Consider the following 21,642-nt stretch of genomic DNA (forward strand, 5'->3'; position numbering starts at 1 on the left):
AAAAAAAAAAAAAAACAGAAAAAGGTTCCCTGGAGAGTCCAGTGCTCTCTGCCTCGAAGAAGTCCCTAAACTTGGATTTTGTGTAGCTTTCCATTTTATTTAACTGAATGTTTTCCAAATTGATTTGGCCAAAGAATTCTTTATTCCTGTCAAATGCTCTTGGTCCTGCCTCACTCAGTACAGCTCAGACCCTTTTCTTCTCCCCCACTCAAAGCCTTGGCACTTCTGAGCTTCAGCTTCTACGAACTTGGGTGTCACCGAGTGCAATTCTCGGACCTAACGTTTCCATTGTGTCCTGGCTACAGATCAGGCCACGGGGGTGAGGTGGCTGGGGTGAGAGTTGTGGAAGGAGTGTGGACTTCAGAGACAGCTAGGCCTGGTTGGAATTCAGCATCTACCACCAATCAGGTGTGAGAATTTGGGAGAGTGACCGTTTTTGGCACTCACTCCTCTTGTTAGGAGTGAGTGAAGCCAGGTGTGCCCACTGGGATGAACAGGCATCTGGAGTCAGAGACCTGGATGCTAGAGCTGGCTCAAGCGTCTACCCCCTTCGGCCTTTTAGCTTCAGTTTTTCCATCAGTAAAATGAGAGGATAATAATAATAAACAACTTAACCACACAGTATTGACTAGAATGTTAAGTAAATAGTCTGTGTGAAAGATCTTTGTAAACTGCAAAATGCTATAAAATGTTAGCTATTATCATGTCAAAGGAAAAAAGCCATGTGTGCAGAGGCTCTGTCCCTCTGCCTGGTGCATGGTAGGTGATCTGAAAACTTCAGTTCCTTTCAAACAAGCCAGCATCACCCCAAGCACTAGAGCGACACTTAGTCCTGGGGGACCTTATTCCAGTTGACAGATAAGAATGATTTGTTCGTAACACAGACTCCATTTTATGTTCCATCTTTCTCAGTATTGATTTGTTTATCAAAAATGTTATTTATAAGGAGCACAAAAATAAACCAGCCCAAATTCTGTGGGAAGTATCACAGGTTCTGAATTAATGAGGTCCAAATTTATGAGGGTTCTGAATTGGTCCTTCCTTTGTTTACTCTTCTATTAGCAGTCGTGGTGGGATGGGGAGAGAGGGACAGGGTTGCCTAAGAAGGGTCGGGACTCTCCCTGGAGCTGGTAGCACACCCTTTCATACACACCCTGACTGCCCCTCCCGCTCCCCCTGGCGAAGGTGCCTTTCTGCAGATGCTGGAGCCCGGTTTTGGGAACTGTAACATGGCCTGGGGTATGGGCAGAAGACTCTGAGTTCAGCTTTAATAATTCTATTCTATATAACTATGAGTTGTGACCATAGCATTTTCCAGCAAGAATGTTCCTCCTGGGAAGCTGTGTGCCCTAAGGAATGAAGTAATAGATTCCAGAGGGGAGGGGATGAGGGGAGTGGCAAAATTCTCAGGTTCCTGATGTGCTGGGACAACACGTCTCAGAGTGTGGTCCCTGGACCAGCAGCATCGGTGTCGCCAGGGGACCTGATAGAAATGCAAACTCTTGAGCCCCGTCCCAGAGCTACTGAGTCAGAGACTCTGGGAGTGGGGCCCAGGAATCTGTTTTAAGCCTTCCTGGTTAATCTGATGCAAGCTCGGTTTTGAGATCTGGGATAAATAAGAAGGTACAAGGGCTGGACTCTGCTGTCCAGAGGAAGAGCTCCGGGCCCCTCAACATAAACAGGGGGTGGAACCCAGACCTAAGAGGTGCCCACTGAACCTATCTGCATAAACTGCACTTAGGTTGTTTCTCCGCTTACTCTAGGGCAGTGCTTCTCATGCCTGGTGGCTTTAGAATCACCCGAGAACTCTTTTAAAATATCCCTGCCTGTGTCTGAACCCTGCCCAACTGAGTCAGAATCTTGAGTTGAGTCTGGGGGTGGGGGTCTGGTTGCTTTTTTTTTTTTTTTTTTGAGACAGGATCTTACTCTGTCACCCAGGATAGAGTGCAGTGGTGTCATCATAGCTCACTGCAACCTAAAACTCCTGGGCTCAAACGATTCCTCCGGCCTTAGCCTCCTGAGTAACTGGGACTCCAGACATGAGCCACTGCACCCAGCCTGAGTCTGTATTTTTAACAGCTCCCAAATGATTCCAGCGTGTAACCAGGGTTGTGATCCACAGATCCAGAGAGTGCCCTGCTAAGAAAAATTGTGATTTGGGTTGTCTTTGCATTTATCATAATTATTTCCATTTATTTCATCTGTTTATACTGGACAAATTACATATTTGTGTAGAAAAAAAGAACTTGGGGAGTCTAGAAAAGTTGAAAGGAGAGAAGAAATTACACTCACATTCCACCTGTCCGACGGCACTTGTCAATATCTCAGTGCGCTTTCTTTCCATCTTTTTTGTGTGCACTGGTTTGAATTTTTGTAGCACTGTGATCCTTTTGAATATACCATTTTCCATCCACCTTTTAACTTAACATTGTTTCTTAAGTAGTTCCACACATTGCAGTAGTTATAAGTGCAATTTTTAATATGCTCTTGCGGCAACATGAAAAAGATGACTTTTCTCCATTTTCACACGTACATACTTCAGGGTAGCGTTTAGGGAGGCCTTTCTTTCTTGACAATGCTCGTATTTCAAGCAAACTGTGAAATCCTATGTTGAATGTCAAAAGTGGGGCATTCACTTCTTTCTCTTTGAATTCCTACCCACCTAACCTAACCTGCCCTCGATCTGTTCCTCCCCTCAGCCCTACAGGTGTATGTCTGCATTAGGCTGGCGAGGGGTGCGGTCTTATTGTAGAAAGTCATGAAAGGAAAACGCATGCGTATTTTCTCGATGTTTTCTAACTACCATTCTACTCGTCAGTCTCAGCTAATGCTGGGTGCCTCCAAAATCACAGGTTGTCTTCCTCTAGGTTGTGGTATGATTCGTAAACATTCACATGCATAGAGCAGTCCCCATCGGGCCCGCTTCTGTGTGCTTTGGAAAGAAAAAAACAAATGGACGCAGCGAGAAAGAGCGAGAAGGAAGGTGGGACAAAGGAAAGGGTCGTGAGATGAACAGACATGTGCTGGTTACCCTGCGCTCAGTCAGAAATGCCAAAATCAAGCCGTGTGTCTGCTTTGTCCTTCTCTGCTTTGAATGTAACATCGCCGAGACTTTATTCTTTGTTGTACAGTCCTATGTACATATATGCATATATATGAATATTTTTCAATAATATATATATTACGTATATATTATATGTAAATAATATATGTACATATATATATTCTTGACTACTTCCACCTTCCAACTTAGCTGCCCGTTTGCAACGAGCACACCACCGTTGTCGGGTGAGACGGAGCCGCTTTTGTCTTCTGTGTTGGTGTTGTGGATGTGCCAGGTAATTCTGCCCCATCTTCTTGCAGGGCATTATGGGAAGGATGCTTACCGAAGTGGAGGACCAGATCTCCATAACTTCATCTCATCTGGATTTGTCACGTTAGGAAGAGGACACACGAAGGGTACAGTGGAAACCATTTTTTACTAAAATACAGAGGTTGCCTAGGGAACCCTGATCTGAAATGTGAAGATGGTGTGGAGGCCAGAGGCTTGTCCAGGACAGGAATGCGTGGGGTGGTTCCAAGGCAGCTTGTCCTGGTGACATCATGGCTTCTGACAGGAGTGCCCAGGAGGCCACAGGTGTGACTTTAGAGGGCAATAGACTTCCAAGAGACGTCCATCCCCTTCCACCCGTGGCGGGGAGCAAGACCCAGAAGCCAGTGGCTCCCTGTGGGACGGGACGACAGGGAGTGTGGCAGGAAACACTGCCAGTGGATGTGGCAGCATTTGCAAAGTGTTTGCTCGCCTCTTGGCTATCATTCTTTTTCCTTTCAAAAGCCACACTCCATAAACTGATGCCAATGTTCTGTATTGTGGGTTTCCAAGCCAGCGTGCATGTGGGGAGTTTCAGCATCCAAGTGTGTCTCTGTAAACACTCTGTGACGTGGACACAAAGGTAGAGGTTATGCAGACCTTCAAGCCACAAGATGAAAGCTAACCTAGTGTTTCTGCCAAGCTGCTTTACGACCTAGCTGACAGCTTGCAGAGCATCTGTGCAGGGGCTGTGGCCTCCTCCTCGATTCTGTCTTTTGTTTCAACAGAGTCCTACTAGTGTTGTGCGCACTCTGTCACGTCAAGAGTAACTGGATCTCTGACTCCTCTGATTACCTTCCTAACACTTGTGTGCTGTTATAGACCACATGTGAAATCTGTTGTAGGGATAGTGTATCCCTGTCTTCCTCCGAGATATGTGTCTGTTTCAAGTGTGAGTAAACAAGCAACTTCGCAATATTTTCTTACGTTCCATGCACCTACTTTTTAAATTCCCTATGTGATGTTTGTTCATCCTATAGAGAAAAAAAATCTGTATCTGTGTATGTATTTTCTGTCGTGTCTATTTGTGTCTAAATAAAGTTTATTGAGGATACAGGTGGCATTTGTGGCTACTAAGAGTTGCAGAATCAAATTGGGACCAGCTGGCTCCAGAAGGTGAAATGGGTTGAACAGGTAACCACTGAAAAATACAATCCTAGTCATACTCATATCAACCCAAACCTGGGATTGCTGGTCATCCTGTAATCATCCGCTGTGTGATAATTACCTATTGCTGTGAAACAAATAACTCTGCAACGTAGCATTTTAAAATAATAATAAACATTTATTATCTCATGTAGTTTTTGTGGGTTGGGAATTCGGGTGCTGTGGACTTGGGGTTGTGATCACAATGTCAGGTGGGCCACATCATCTGAAGGCTTGACTGGGGCTGGAGGGTCTGCTTACAAAATGGTTCATGCACACGGTGCTGGCTGCTAGCAGGAGGTCTCTGTTCCTCCCTGTGACCCTCTGTCCATGGATACTTGAGTGTCCTCACTGTGTGGTGCCTGGTGATCTGAGAAAGAGAAAGACAGAAGCCACGGTGTCTTTTATGACCAAGTCTATCAGTTACATATCATCATTTTTGCAACGTGCTATAGATCACACGAGTCAGTCCTCTTCTGCATAGGAGGGAACTGCACAGGGGTATGAACACCAGCAGCTGAGGATCCCTGGGGGCCAATTTGGAAGCCTCCTACCACATGTCTACATCCCATGGAGCAGAGGTAGCAATCTGGATCTTTCTGACAGAACATGGTGACTCTTACCAAGGCCTCTCCACTGCTGTGGTTTCCCACCCTTTCCCCTACCCCTACCCCTTGTAGGTGGTCCCACCTGAAACACCAAATCCTTCGGCCAATAGAACTCTTTATATATATATATATTGTAAATACTGTGGCTTTGAGTTCATGCATTCCTTCAACAAATGTTTGTGAACAAGCAATATTCAGAAGTAAAAGATAGAATCTGTCCTTACATTCCACCGGGGGAAGCAGACAAAATAAATTATTGACAATAAGTACGAGCAGAAAAATTAAAGCAGGTCAAGGGGCCAGGAGTGCCATGGCAGGGAGCTGCTCTTGCCAGGGAAGTCCTCTCCGATAAGGTGGGAATTAAGCAGAGAACTGCTCCCAGGAAGAGGCAATGGGAAGGCCTAAGGTGGCGGCTTTCTTGTTATGTCAAGAAATGGCGAGGTGGCAGTGTGAGTACAGCAGGATAGAGGGGGTGAGAGTGGAAAGGGAGGATCAGAACCGCAGAGGAGCCAGATCACGCGTTTATCCACTGGTGGACCGAAGGCTGCTTTCACTTGATCTAGACTCCATTTCAGTCACCGTTGCCTGCACATCCTGGGGACCCTCCCCTGCTCATGCCAGTGGGGCTTTGCCGTGTCTGGGGCTTATTATCCCCCCCATCTTAACTTTTTCTATGGCATCACCCCTCCTGTGAACGCATTGCCTGTCCTTCCCATCCACTCCTTTCTATCCCAGGCCTCCGACACCCCCTTTTTCCATGAATATACCCTGTGTGTATCTTCCTATTTAGGTACCAACTACAGTTCCGAGAGCAAAGAGGCTTGGTTTGAGGGTAGGTGGTGCTTTGGAAGTGGGGATTCCCTTCCAATATCAGGGAATCTTCAGTCCCCTGGACAGCTTGGATTTCTAGAGAAGGGCTTGGCTTCTGTTTACCCTAAATGATGAACAAGCAGGAGATCAGAGAGGGGAAAACATGCAGCAATAGGTCCTTAGAAGAAAGGACAATAGGAAGAAAAGTAGGAATTACGAGGAAAGGAAAGAGTGCGCCATTAAGTCAGAAAGTCCCGAAAAGGGATGTCGGAACTAATTCTAGTGCCCGGTGCTGTGCAACCTAAGGGGTTGGCCAATAACTGTGGGGTCCCCTAGGCTAAAATTTGGGGTCTCCCAACAGGAGAGAGATAAGAGTAGAGGGTTTTGGTAGATAGGACACCCCCACGGTCAGAATTCTATTTCTGCTAATGTCTCACCTTCTCAATCCCACTAACAAAAGAATATCCGCTTATTTGAGGCCTCATCCGAGAGCAGTTAATTACCCCAGCACCTGTGGATCTTGTTACAAAGCAGACAGATCCGCGTGCACCCTCACCCTCAACCTCCTGACATTGCAGGAGCCCTCACTGACACTCGAGTGTGTGTCCGTCTCTGCAATGCCTCTGGCACCTATAAAAAAGACCAATAAGACGGATGTCAACCAAGCTTCCAACAGAGCCTCGCAACACTATTTAGAATAGGGATGGCCAATGCCTGGCTCGTGGATAATCAAAGTCTGACTAGAAATATTATAGTTAAATCCAGCGAAGCAGGTTAGTAGGGCAGTGGTATCACCTTGTTAAGCAGGTGTTAGCCACCTATTTAGTCCTGAAAGTCATGGTGGGCCTACACCATGGCCAGGTGCCCCCAGAAGGCCTAGGGCCTAAGGAAGAAGAGAGAAAAAAAAATAAAGGAAGAGGGACCAGAAAGGGAGTAACTGGTGTTGGAGCAAAGCGTGGAGAGAGAAAAGAAAGAGAATTAAACACACGCAATGGAGAGTGGCCCTGTGTCAGAGGTCTCTGTGTAGGTCCCTTCCATGGGGTATTTACATGGGGCCAGTTTGCTTTTAGGTACCACTTAGAGTTCAGCTGAATTTGCTCTGCAGGAAGAGAGGCCCCACAGCTGTTGGCCACCCTGACCCCCGGGTTGCCCAGCATTGTTTTGGGCTCCATGGGCACAGGAATTAGTTCTCACACCCCTTTTCGGGACTTTCTAACTGAATGGCACACTCTTTCCTTTCCTCATAATTTTTACTTTTCTTCCTACTCTCCTTTCTTCTGAGGACCTATGGCTGCATGTCTTCCCCTCTCTGATTTCTTCCTCTGAGCTGCTGCTTGTTCATCATTTACAGTAAACAGAAGCCAAGGCTAAGAAAGGTGCTGATCTGAGTGACCATGAGTTTAGACCCAGTTCCCCCTGAAGTCTTTGCTCTATTAAGTAGGTGAGATCACCCCAGCCCCCATGCGGGACCAGAGCAGTCTTTAGGAAGGCACAGTCCACACCGGCTGCCTCAGTGAAAACCCCGTGATGAAGTCTTCCATTTGCTGAGCATTTACTGTGTGCCAGCACTTCACATACACTGTCTTATTTTAACTTTTAGAACAACCCCGTGGGAGAGCTCTTGTTATCGCCTTCTTATAGGCAAAACACCTGAAACCCAGAGTGGTTGAGTAACTTGCCTAAGTCAACCGCCAACAGTCAGTCCTATTTCCTTGTGAGTCCAGGCCTGACTCTCAAACTCATGCTCCTGTTTGCTGTGCCACCGGCCTCTGGAACGTGGGGAGTGGCGGAGGGTCACGTGTGGGTCGTGGTTCCGTGGGAGCCACACACAGCCCACATTCAACAAGAGATGACTCTTTTTATCAGAGGCGCACCTTTTGCAAGATAGGGAGTCACAAAAAAGGATGAGCCAGGAGTTAGAGCATTAACAGCAGATTAGCAGGGGCCATGCAGAAGGGAAGATCAGTCCCCTCAGATATGTTTTCGGAGTCTGTCTACGTGAACATAGCTGCAGAAACCCTATTCTACAGAGGCAATTTGGTGAAACACTCAATCAGGGTGGTTGTATTTTTGTGTCTGGTTGAAAAGTCCAGAGGATTCTTTCCAGCAGCCCCCGCATTTCAATACCGTGCAGTCCAGTGATCCTCCAGCAGGGCGTCCCTGGCCACGCCAGGCCTGGATAAGGAGTCCTTCCCGTGGCGGTGGTGGCGGCAGATGTGTGTGTGTCACTGCAGCTGCAGAGTGAGAGTGCTGTGCTTGTCCCCACGGAGGTAGTCACGCTGGTTACTGCCTGCCCCTCCCCTGGTATCCCTCACCTTTCACCAGGTCACTCCTGCCGTGCCAGGAGCCAGACAGAGGGGCATGTGTGTGTGTGTGTGTGTGTGTGTGTGTGTGTGAGGGGGGAGCGGGGAGGAAGGGAGGGAGGGGAAAGAGAGAAATCCCTGAAGCCTTTGGGAAAAGGTAGGAGCTGCACAATGGTCGCTGCACTGTAGGAAGCAGACTCTATTGCCCGTTTATTCATTCAGTCCTCCATGAGATCACATTTACTGAGCACCAGCTGTATACTAGACACTCTTCTAGACACTGAGGATATAGCAGACTTACACAGCAACAGGAGAAGATAGCAACAAAGAAAGAAGGGAGCAAATATACAAAGTAGATCTGATGGAGTTAAGAGCTATGGAGCAATATGAAGTGGGCAGACAGAGCTGCGGTTTTTAGAAGAGCATCCAGAAGGCTTCAGAAAAGCTTGTGTGGCAACAGCAAGGAGGCTGGAGCACAAGGAGCAGGAGCATGAGCAGCTGGAGGTGAGGTCGGAGAGGGGTGGAGACTCAACCCCACAGGGCCTTGGGGCCATTTAGGGATCCGGCTCCTGCTCTAGGGGAGATGGAAAAAAAACACTTTGGGGCTGAGGCATCAGGAAGATGGAAGTCTGTGGGAGGAACAGATTTTAGGCAGAGATTGGGGGTGTGCATGGATTCAGTCTGGCTTCATATGAAGTTCCAGATGCTTGTTAATCATCCAGGTGGAAATGCTGAGTCCAAGGGAAAGTTCTTGGCCGGGGCTACAAGCCTGAGAATTTCTAGTGTGTGGACAGCCCTCGGAGCTGGGGGATGGATGACATCAGCCAAGGAGCGAGGCTCACTCCCCAGGTGAGCAGAGGCCCGAGCATGGAGCCACTGGGCACCCAACAAGGAGAGGTTGTGGGGGTGAGGAGAGACCCGCAGGGGCAGCCAGGCAGAAAGAAAACCAGGGTGTCCTGGTGTCTTGGAAATCGAGTGGAAAAAATAAATGTTTCCAAGGGAGGGAGCTACCAGCTGTTATAAGCCGTAAACCAGTGAGACAAAGCTCGAGACGTGACCACTGAATGTGACCTGGTACCGTGGAGGTCACCAGAGAGTTGGCAAGAGCAGTTGGGGTGGCGAGGGGACACTTCTGCCCAGTGGGTGCAGGAGAGAAGGGATGGTGTCTGGGGTGTGTACACACAGCCTGGGAGAACCGTGTGACGGCAGGACGGTGCCTTCTGCTGTCTCCTCTAATCTGGTGCATGTTGGAAATGCTCCATAATAAAAAGTAGTAAAAGATTTTAAAATTAGAGGATGGGAGAAGGAGAATGAAGACTACAGGTGCAGACAACTCTTTCAGAGTTTTAATATGAAGGATTGTGGAGAATAAGGACAATAACTAGAAGGGGGTATTGTATAAAAAGAGTATTTTTGCTTTGCTTTGTTTTGTTTTTTAAGATGGGAGAAATCACAGTCCGTTTGTATGTTGATAGGAATGACCCCGTAAAGAAGGGAAATTGATTATGTGGGGGAGGGGAGTATTTCAGAAGTGACGTCCTTGGTGAGTGAGAGCAGATGGAGTCTACTGCGTGGGGAGTGGAGTGGAGTGCGGTGGGAGGCCGGTCTTGGCTGGGGGTGAGGCCCTCCAGAGGCACAGATGTCAGGTAGGCTATGTGGCTGCAGGTGCAGGCCAGTGGGCGTATACGATCCTTGCGCAGTGAGATGGCAAACAAGAGCATCAGTGTGAGTGACAATGAGGGGGACCAACCATCCTCGTTTGCCTGTGACTGTCCCACTTTTAACACTGAAAGTCCTGGGAAAGCCCTCAGTCCTGGGCAAGTGGGGACAGGTGGTCACCCAAGTGAGGGTGCAGGAGAATGCCCTGCCTGTCTAGCTACACGGCATCTTGCACAATGATCTACAGAGCCCAGAGAAGCAGAGTAAGGGTGCTGCTGCCTGGAGCTGGCATCTGCACAGCCTTAAGGCCCTAGGAGGTGTTGGGACTGCTCCAAGGTCACCCAGGATATGGAGACAGAGTGCAAGGATCTGCTGCCCTGAGAGCACCTTTCCTGCAGAAAGATCCTGAATGGATCTTCTCTCCTGTCCCAGTGATGCTCCCGGACGCCGGGCTGGAGGTGGCCAGTCCTGCTTCCCGGCCAGGCCCTCCATGGGGTCTGAGGAAGAAAGGGAGGGAAGTAAATGCTAAGGAAGGGGTGCGTGCATCGGAGCAGGTGATGAGATCCAGTCCGGAAAAGTGACCATCCTAATTGCAGTTTAGGAGTCTCAGCCATAGGGGAGCTATAGAGGTCCCCTACCCCATCCCCGGCAGCACAAGCCCACAGATCTGAGGAGGAGGATTTCTAGAGGCTGGGCTATAGTGCCTGCTGTATTTCTGACCCTCTGAGAAGGGAGAGAAGCCACGCCTGGCTTCATTCATAACATTCAGAGCCGTGCAGGTGGTGGGCAGTGATGGGTCTGGGTGGCTGGTCTGACGGGGGAAGAAGGCAGAGCAAGGGTAGGAGGAGGTCTGTGGGATGGGGAGAGATGCAAGCACAAGATTTCAGAGACTGAGAGAGGCTGGCTGCACCCAGCAGAGACGCTGATGGAAGCAGAGGACAGGGACTCTTCCTTCGGCTTCATCACGCTCCTCATGGACATCCCACCCAGCACAGCCCTCCGCCCGGGCCTGGGTTCTCTGTGATCATCCCCCAGCTATTCCTGTAGCCCCGCTGATCCTCCTGCACCCCCTGGGGCTGTCCTCATCTCTCCCACCAGCCCATTTGTCTGGTACAAGATTTGAAATTAGATCTTTTCTTCTAGAAAAGAAAGGCTGGATGTGGATGCGTAGGCCTCATAGAACCGCAGGCTGCCACCCCCACACCAGGGTTTGGGCAAGAACCCTCAGACCATCAGTGGATTGTAGCAAGGAGACGTCTGAGCCATTTGACTAAAGGAATCCAGTTAGATATTTTCACAGTCTGGGGACCCAGGGGAGTGAGTGGGTTTGACTGTACCAAGGTGTTCGAAGGCTGGACTCCAGATAAAGCGCAGAACTCAGAAGGCATCCAGTCTCCATGGCAACAGTGAGCCAGGAGGTACAGGCTTGCCTGAGAATGGCCTCTGCCAAGCCAGCACCGGCCAGGAGCGGGAACATTCTTTCCCGTACTTTATCGGTGAGGGGTGGGCAGGAGGAGTGGAAGCAGAGCAGGGGGAGCTCCCAGGGTGGGGCTGAGGGCACCATGGATATAAGCCGACTATTGGTCATTCCAGTCTGCGCATGGGACAGCCCCCGTTTACCCCAGGCCTGTTCACCCCTGATTCATGGCTGAGTACCAAGAACCTGTCATTGACTGGGCATGCTCGGCTTTATTCAATGGTATTTCGCATCACCCTGGCTGGCACGCACAAGCTGTCCCTAAGCCATACCCTTAGGAAAGTGTGGAGCATCCGTGTGATTCCATATTTTGTTAGAATTGGGTCAGCCTCGCACGGTGACTGATTGGTAAACACTTACTGCACCAAGAGCAAGGATGGGTCTGCGTGAATGGCGACTTCCACTCTCACCCAGTGCGTGCATTTCTGCTGTTCAAACAAAATTTGAAAAAGGCAAAACAAAACCCAGTGCAAGACCTTTGAGGGTTTCTTAAAGGCAACTATTCTACAAAGTCCCTTTCCGTGTGGGTCCTGGTAGCGAGAATACCCGGGACCCTGCGGAAAGCTGAAGGGGTGCCGTGGCTCTCCCCGTGTGGCCCCGGATGCTGTCTCCACCTAGATTACATTCAGCAGCGATTAAGCCATGCAGGTTGATATGAGGAGCGTAGGTCCCGGGCCACCTCCCAAGCCATTCACAGAGCCCACCCCTGAGGTAGCGCGTCAGGAGACCCACTCGAGCGAACTGCCTCGCACTGAGGAAGTCAGTCTACGAGCCAACCCAGGGAATAGGCACTGTCCTACTTTGGCTCATCTCATCCAAGAGAGTGCTTGGGTTGAATAGCACACGGACAGATGTCTTCATGTGGCATCTAAGCCGTCATCCAACTCACACTACCCTGGCAAATGTCAGAGAGAAAAATTCCTATGTACCAGGCTGAGTTCTGGGCCACCATCCATGTCCCGATTTAATGCTTGTCTGTGGGCCTGCCACACTGGCCCCCGTAGGCGCTGGGCCAAGCAGTCCGCGGGGCTGGTGTAAGGAGGAGAGAGTGCAGGACGGAGGCGTGTCAGATGTACTGCAAGGCTGCCTGCCTTGGGAGGTTCCAGCTCCTACCTGTAGGGTACATGTATGTTCTCCTCAAAAGGGGAATACCCGGGTACAGCTGGATCTCCCCTGGCCCCCCGCAGGGAAGCGAGAAGGAAGACTTTTCAGACCCTTAGTATCATAAATGCATCTTATTCTTCAGTTCTGCCAACTTGACTCTCTGTCCGACAGGAGGGGAGGCTCACAGGAGGTATGTCACACACTGAATCTCAGTGCTTTATTTAAATTTTCTTCACGAGAGGGAGGAGAATCAATTCTGTTCTTCCAGAGACTGGCTTGCCTGGCCAGACGTCCAGCAGCTCTGGGCTGCTGCTCTTGTGTTTTCCAATCTCTTGCTGGTGCCAGATGTGAGCTTTCTCTTGCCATGACCCTTGGCTCAAGTTGGCCCCAGGAGCAGATTTGTGGCCAGTACAATCTCTTTTCCTGGCACTGGTCTTGGCACTGACTGGTCACCCATATTGGGAACCTCCCCTTCCCAGGAGCCAGTCCTTGGTTGGCATTGGCTTCCCTGGTTCTCTGCTGCTCCCTGCCAAGAGTCCCACAGACCTGACAGCTAGAGAAGGTGGTAGGTGTGGCTTCTCTCTGCCAGCTGGTGTCTGTGGCCAGGGGAAGACAGCCTCACAGTCAACAGTTGCCAGGATTTCATGATGGCCTAGAAGTGGAGCAGAAGACTGGTGTTCTCAGGGCATCACTCTCTGGGACATACCTGTGTTATTCTCTGACTCTGCTTCTATGCAGACTGTTAACAGGACATAATAAAGAAATGCCAGCCCCCCCTGCCTGGAGTCATGGCCTCGGCCTCAGTCTTACCTCTCCCCAAATAGTGATGTAAACTTCCCTCAGTAGATGATTGAGGAAGAAGAAAACTGGAGAAGAGAGTCAGTGGAGTCAGACATGCTCCACCCCTGGTTCCAGCCCTTGCTAGCTGTGTGACCTTGAACTCTATGACAGTCATCTACAAAGTAAGTTAATAATAGTAGTTCCACCTGCCTCTCAGGGTCATCATGGAGATGGCAGGAGAAACGCATGCATTAGAGCACTGAGCACTCAAGTGCAATGCTCGAGCCGCAGAGAGCTGTGGAACTTTAACTCTCAAGGGGTGAGACTAGGGCCAGCAGCTTGGGCATCACCTGGCACCTAGTGAGAAATGCAGACTCAGGCCCCACGCCAAACCTACTCAATCAGAAATCAGCATTTTCGCAAGATCTCCAGGTAATTCATAGACACATTAAAATTTGAGAATCACAGATATAAAAGAATTTTTTAAAAAATTTCAGTTGAAGTCTGCTCAGTGGATTTCAAGATCACTCCCACTTCTGAGATGCATTTGCCATGAAGTCTCTTTCCATATCCCGCATGTTGGAAGCCAGGTTGTCCCATAGCGGAGGAGGAAGATAATTTGAAGAGGAATACTTAGCAAAGAGACCTCTTAGGACTCCAGTGACCTGCCCTAGATGGGGAACCAAAAAGTGGGAACAGAGCTATGCACATTTGGCCATTTCAGTAAAACTCGAGTCTCATTTGGGCAAAGATGAATTAGGTAGTGTATGCCTGTGAGACGCCAGGCAGTATAATTCCTGTCCCGTAACTGGGAAGTGCCATGAAGCAGATCCCGAGAACAGTGGAGGGGCTAAAGGAGGAAAATGTTGCCTCTGAATGGAGGGGTCCTAAATGGCCTTCCATGGAAAACGGGTTGAGATGGTCCTTGCAGGCAAGAAGAATGTGACCAGTCAAGAAGAGTAGGGCAAGGGCAGGCATTTCGGGAAGGGGAAGCCTCCAGAACAAAGGGATGGACATGGAAACACCTGTCTTGCAAAGGGAGCCCGGGGCATCTATAAGCAGGCAACAGGGAAGTGATGGGTCTATAGGACACCTGGAGGATGGTAGCTGGAAAGTGATGGGGCTGTAAGTCACCTGTAGAGGGGTAGCAGGAAGTGGAGCCAGAAGGATGAGTTGAAAGCAGTGTCTTGAATCCTCCCAGGCACAAAATATGGGCTGAGTTAAAAATCTTAATTATCACTACCCATACCCTCCTCCTCCTTTCTGCTCTTCTGCCTTTAAGAACAGAACTAAGGAGTGAAGCAAACACACAAAAAGCAGGCCTCTGTGTGTGGCTGACTCCACGCACAGAGATGGACATGCAAACTGATATTCAGTGCCCCTGGCCACTACTTTTCCCACCATGAGCGTCCTTGCTTGCATGAATCGTGGTGTGGCTGACTGCAGGGCTGAAAGGAGTTGGGTGGGCTCATGGATTCAGTGCACCCTGGAGACTCAGCCATGGCCCCAGTCATGGGTAGCTTCACTGTGTCAGGGCTCAGATTCCTCATGGCAATCTCAGCTTTGAGGATTGATAAGACTCTTTGTTGTCTGATATTCTGGGATAGTTTCAGGGTAAGTCACTTCCTAAAAGTAGACCTACTGCATAGAATTAGGCTTTTCCCTCAGGGGAAGCCTTTGAGTTTGAACACATCCCATGTGTTCTCAGAGTGGACTATTCTTCTGTCACCCACACTCTGAGCTACTAGTGAGAAGACCCTCTTGAAATAAGCACAGTGCTAGAGAGGGTGACTTCTTCCTGAGATCAACCGCAGATTGTTCATAGTTCATACCTGAAGGGCCTTCCATGAGCAATTCATAAATATGTAGTTTGGATTCAGAGGGGCCAGAGCTTCTAAAGTATTTATTCCTTGAGTAGGTGTCAGATTCTTGTCCTCTTCAATCCACTTCCCAGTAAATCATTTTGCTTTTGCCCTGTGGGACTAATTCTGGGGGAGCATAATGGTTTTCTAGTTTTTACTGAGAGAAATTGAATGCAGATACCTGAATCCTGAATGCATAAACTGAAATAGATAGGGCCATGGCGCAGACACAGGCTATGGTGTGGTTTGGAGGTGGTTCATCCCTGCCAAAACTCATGTTGAAATTTGGCTTCCAGTGTGGCAATGTTGGGAGGTGCAGCCTAGTGGGAAATGTTTAGGTCAGGGGGAGGATCCCTTGTGAATAATTAATGCTCTTCCATAGGGGTGAGTTCCTGCTCTCACAGCACTGGATTTGTCACCCGAAAGCGGATTATTATGAAAGTCAGTTCAGCTTCCTCGATGCTCTCTTGCTTCCTCTTTCACCATGTGATCTCTGCACACATCTGCCCCTTTTGTTTTCTGCCATGAGTGGCAGCAGCAGGAGGCCCTCACCAGGTGCAACTGCCCAGTCTTGGACTTTTCAGTCACCAGAAGCATGAGCCAAATAAACCTATTTTCTTTGTAAATTATCTAGCCTCAGGTATTCTGTGATAGCAACACAAAATGGACTAAGACACCAGATTGGAGTGTGTCTGATTAGATAAAAGCTTATGTAAAAGTGTGGACAGCTGGGCAAGGAGGGAATGGAACTTCAAGCCAGAATCTACAGAGAAGGGCCCACGTGGCTGAAGATGAAGGAGCCAGGGCCTTTGGCAGCCTCAGGCAGGGGTGGTGTGCCAGTGCCTGTTGTTCTGCCCAAATTCTGTCATCTTAGCCTTTCCTTTAGATAGGAGACATTTCTAGTCTTAAGGATACTTCGCTTAAGAAGATACCACTGTACTTATTGAGGTAGATAGTTCCGTATGATTGCACAGGCATCAGGTAGTTTACTGGCCCTTTTCCTTCAATCTGCTCTCCCCCTAGGGTTCCCCACCTTGGTAACTAGAACAACTAGCCACTCAGTTGCTCAAGCAGAACCCTACATGCTGCATACTATCCTTGACATCTCTGTCTCCCTCAATGCCCACGTCCAAGTCCATTTCTGTTCCATTCCATGCTCTTGAACTCGCGCACCATTTGCTCCCTTCCTAGCCAGCGTTCCAGTCTGTGCCTCCCTTGCTTCCCAACCAGGCAACTTGCAAAGGCCTCCTACATGGAGTTCCACTTTTGCCCACCCCCGCATCCTGTCCTCTAGTGAGCAGCCAGAATGATCTAACTCATTCTAACCTGATTTAACCTGACTTATTCTGATTTACCTTTCTAACTTAAAGCTCAGATCTATTGTGCTTACCCATTTTATAAAACCTCAAAGGCTCCCCACTGGAGCCAGAGTGTTAAACACTAACCCTAACTCTTTGGAACAGTGCTTACCCATCATAAAAATACTGAGTTCAACACTTTGAAATGGCATTGTGCACATACCCTCCTTCCTTCCCTCCATTCCTTGAGACATGAGTCAAGGTCAAAGCAAATAGAGCAGACAAGGCCCTGCACCATGTAGCCCCTGCTTACCACTTGGGCCTCTTGCTGTCCTTCTTGCTCCCCACACTCCAGCCCAACTGGCTTCCCCTGTGCTCTTACCTCTTTTGGGGCTTGTGCAGGCTGTTCCTTTCATCTGGAATATTATTCTTCTTTGGTCCATATCAGTCCAGTGTACTCATTGTTCAGGTCTCTGCTTGAATTTTCCTTTCTCAAATAAGTCTTCCTTGGCCTTCAAATGGAAATCAGATCTTCCATTTTATTTTCATATTGCACCCTTAATATTTCCTTTATCATACTCTTCAAAAATATTTTTAACTTGCATGATGTCTTCCTTAATGTCTGTCTTTGTCACTAACTATGTGATCAGGGACCATATCTGGGGTGTTCACCACTTTATTCCCTGTGGCTAGCACAGTGTCTGGCACATAATTGATGCTCAGTGGATGTTTATGAATGAATGAGCTGATGGATCAATGGATGGATGGATCGATGGATGGATGGAAGAATCAAAACAACTCTAAACCAGGAGTCAAGAAAACTGAAAACTCATTGCAGGGTAATGTGGTCTTAGAAAAATTGCTTCATCTCTTAGGGTCTGTACCTCCCTACCTGTAAATTTCCTAAAAGATGCCTTCCATTCTTAATGTTCCGGGACTTGTGCATCTGTGCCGAAACACAAGGGCATGGGTGGCACAGGTAGGTTCCAATGTCCTGTCTGTAGTCATCTCCAGAGCTGTTTCCAGCCCCTTACAGCTCTGTGAGAATTGATACCATTTTATTTGAGTCATTTCTGAACCCTTTATGTATGTACCCTTTACAACTCGAATTATATTCACTTTTGAACACAAAGTTCTTCATATTTCTTTTTAAAACTTAATATTGCTTAGAGGTCATTTGATACCTGCACAGACAGCTCTAGCTCAATCCCCACCTCACCCCCAGCCAATGGCTGCTTAATGGTTCATCCTATCATACCATCATTTATATAGCCAGTGTTAGGCCCGCAACTTACTTTATTTTTACTGATTTTTTAATGTTTAAATTTTTTTATTTAGAAAGAACTTCAGACCTATATAAAAGTTAGAAAAATAGTGCAAATGATTCTTGTATACCCTTCAAATTTTCCAAATTTTAACATTTTATCACGTATATTTTATCATTCTCTCTCTCTTTGCCTCTCTTTCTCTGTCTCTGTCTCTTGTATATATATATATGGGTGTCTGTATATAAATATATATATACAGACATATACACACGTTAAATACATATTTTGCCTAAATATGTATATTTATTTATAATTGTTTTTCTGAAATATTTGAAAGTAAGTTGCAAATACGGTGGTCCTTTCCCTCTAAATACTTAAGTGTGCATTTCCTAAACTCTAGGACATTTCTCTTATGTAGCCACAATATAATTATCAAAATCAGTAAAATATTAACATTGATACAATCCCAGTAACTAATTTATGCCTTTTATTCAAATGTACCACTCATATAAAAAGAAAAATGTTTTTCTTGGTCCAAGATCACATGTTGTTAGGTTTATTTCCAAGTAGGTGATCATTGCTATTGCTATTTGTAAATGGGGTTTCTCTGCCATCATGCCCTCTGTTTATGCTTGCATATATGAAGCTTATTTATTTCTAGGTATTAATTTTATACCCTACTAACTTCATGATTTCTTTTATTATTTGAGTTATTTGTATCATTGGCATTCTAGGTACACTGTCATATCTCATGCAAATAGAGGCAGTTTTACATCTTTACCCTTATGCTTCTAATTGATTTCTCTTGTCTGATTGCATTGGCTGAATACCACTAGTACTAATACAATATTGAATAGTAGTAGAGGTAAAATGCATCTTTGCCTTGTGTCTTATGTTAGTGGAAATGCCTACAGAGCATTCCCATTAAGATACTGTCTTTAGGACTAAGGTAGATATATAGATGAGAGAGAGAGAGGGAGAGAAATTGATTTAGATTAATTCACATTGAGAAAGTATCACTCAATTCCTAATTTTCTTGATTTTTTTAATTAATCAGGAATGGGTATTGAATTTTGTCAAAAGCTTTTTCAGAATCCGTAGAGATAATCATAGGATTTTTTCCCTTTCATATATTAATAAGAGTGTATACTATTAGTGTTTTTCCTAATATTGACTCAATCGTGCATTCCTAGAATAAATCCCACTTGATCATGTTTTATTATTTTCTGAATATGGTATTGGATACTGTTTGCTAATATTTCATTTATCATTTTTGTATCAACATTCATGAATCATATTGGTCTATAGTTTTTTTTTCTTGTACTATCTTTATCATGTTTAGTGTCAATGTTATACTTGCTTTATTGAAGGAGTTAGGAATTCTCCTTCATTTCAACACTCTGGAACAATATGTACAACTTTGGGACTATCTGGTCTTTGAAGGTTGGAAATAATTCTTCTATGAAACCATCAGAGCCTAGTGCTTTGGGGGGTAGTTTATTAATAACTTTTTCTTACAGGATGTGTATTTTTTGCCAGATATCTTTTTAAATTTGGATATTTAGGTAGATTTTAATGTCTTTTTCTAGTAGTTACTTTTGTACTTTTCAAATACTACTTACTTCTAAGTGTTTATATTTAACCTTTTTCATCTGGTTTATCAGTTCTTATTGATATTCCTTAACTTACACTTTTTGCCTATATAACAGTCGATATGGTTATTCTACTTTTTTTTTGTTTCTGCCTCCTTTCTCCTTCCTTTTTTTAGTTGCATTTATTTCTATTTTGTCACATATAGCATCTGTGCACTAGTTGGGTACTATCTTACCTACGTGTATTTTATCTTTGAGGTGTGTGTGTGTGTGTGTGTGTGTATGTGTGTGTGTGTGTGTGTTCACTACCTTTATTTTTCCTCTGAAGTTTGCCCAGTCATCTCTTGGTTGGATGAAGTTTGTCTTCCCATAGATTACTCAAGAAGGACTCATGCATATGTAACTCTCTAAGTCTTTGTATACTGAAACCGTTGTTTTATAGATTTGACACTTGAAGGAAAGTTTGCCTAGTTATAAAATCCTAGGTTTGCACTTTCTTTCCTTGAGTTTTTTAAAAATGCTATGCCATTGTTGCTTTGTATGTTTTTTTTTTTTAAGATGTCTGATGACAGTTCAATTCTTCTGATCTTTGCCGTTTAAAAGCCTTGAGAATTTTTTCTTTATCTTTGAAGTCTGTTAGTTTTGCTAGGACATCAGAGTTGATGATTCTGAGCACATTTTCCGGGTACCTGTTGGGCTCTTTTGATATGTACCTTAGTGTCACACGTAAGGGAAATCAGAGTCCTCTTAGGCATCTTATCCTTTAGTCTTCATTTTGTCTTTTTCTTTTCCTATCTCTCTCAAGTTCAATGGATTCTCTTTAGATTTCTATGTCCTTTTTCTGCCATTTGTTTTAAATTTTTGAATTTCTGTTTCAAGGCGTTTTTTTAAATAACTACAAATATGTCCTTAAGGGTATTTAATTCCTTTCTAAGTGTTTTGTTAGGTTTTCTTTGGTTCATGGTTATTTTTGGATAAGGTTGGGAGAAAATCATCATCAGTAGACATGTTTGGATTCTCATTTTATATTTTAATAGTAGATTTGTATATATTATTCATATTTCTTTTATCCATATTTAAATCTACAGCAGTGTCTAATATTCCTATTTTAATGGTAGTCTTCTCCATCTGTACAGAAAGTATAATTTCACTAATCGATGTGATGATGATGGTGATGATGATTGATGATGAAGATGATGATGAAGAAGTTATAGTTATATGTCCTCTGATTTTTTGGTTCTCTTTTGCCTTGCAGGACCCCACTTTTCCCCACCCCTGTGCTTCTTTTCCCCACCCCTGTGCTTCTTTTCCCCTTTACTTAACAGTCCCCAAAGTGCTCTCTCCTTCCTCTTTTCCTTCCTTCTTATCCAGAAGACAGTTAAATTGAACTGCGTGTAGTCAGTACTCTGACCTACCCGGATGCTTTCTCAGTATTTTCTCATTCTTAGACCTGCTGTTATTTCCCCTCCTCTTTCTTGCACATATTTTTTCCCAGACTCTGCTTTGTTCACCACAAAGCTTCTAGCAGGAGTGGAAAAATAACTTGCTGAGATTTGCTTGTTTTTTTTTTTTTTCTTTCCTTTTTTTTTTTTCTTAAAAGCAACTTAAACTCTGGGAATTTTCTATTTTCCAATTATGTTGATCGGACAGCTATAAGTAACAGAGGGAATTAAGGCCGGGGCTGTGTGGCTATCATGTTTTGATTGTATCATACATAAAGATGGAGCGGGGAAGTGGAACGCAGGCCTGTGATGAGTTTACACGCGTGCAGCAAAGTCTTCCTCGATCCACTGCAGTGCATGGTCTTATCTGTAATGCAGGAATTACTTCCTGAATTTGCCACCGAGCTTGGAAAACTGTAACCAGCAATCAATCCCTCTAATTGGATGTAGGACTCAATGGACACACTTGTCAGTATGTTATATGAAGTTATGTGACCATCCCAGTCACCATTTTCCTGGAGTGGCAGATGCAGGAGGACAGAGGTCAAACAACTTTTATGGAAAGGTTGGCCATGCAGAAGGTGACACATTTCAGCAGAAGATATTGCAACTGTTCAGGCAAAGGACTAGGTAAATAAAACCCCACTGTCAAAGGTCCCTGATAAAAAATTAAATCTCCATGTCTAAGGACTTTTTCTTAGTCTTCATTCTCCTTGGGTTTTTTTTTCCTCGAGAATTTGATACTTTGTTCTTCCCACGTATTTGAAAGTCATTTCTCATGATGTTAGATTACAGTTTCCTTTCTACGATGCTTTCTTCATCTTTTTTTCTGTGTAGAGTTTCCTTCTTCACTCCATATATATGCACATTTCCCAAGCTCTGTCTTAAACCTCTGTTATTCTCTCTTAAAACGTTTCCTTGGA

At 45.9% G+C, this 21,642-nt stretch overlaps 1 protein-coding gene across 1 annotated transcript in view; it reads left to right on the top strand.

The window, feature by feature from the left end:
* Positions 1-21,642, top strand: part of SHISA6 (shisa family member 6) — a 279,906-nt gene that overhangs the window by 124,037 nt on the left and 134,227 nt on the right. Inside the window, exon 5 of the mRNA XM_012653929.1 lies at positions 3,364-3,459. Coding sequence (XP_012509383.1) covers positions 3,364-3,459 — 96 coding nt within the window. The remainder of the gene's footprint in view (positions 1-3,363; positions 3,460-21,642) is intronic.

This window comes from Propithecus coquereli, unplaced genomic scaffold (genome assembly GCF_000956105.1).
Source record: "Propithecus coquereli isolate 6110/MARCELLA unplaced genomic scaffold, Pcoq_1.0 Scaffold435, whole genome shotgun sequence".
NCBI classification, from domain to species: domain Eukaryota; kingdom Metazoa; phylum Chordata; class Mammalia; order Primates; family Indriidae; genus Propithecus; species Propithecus coquereli.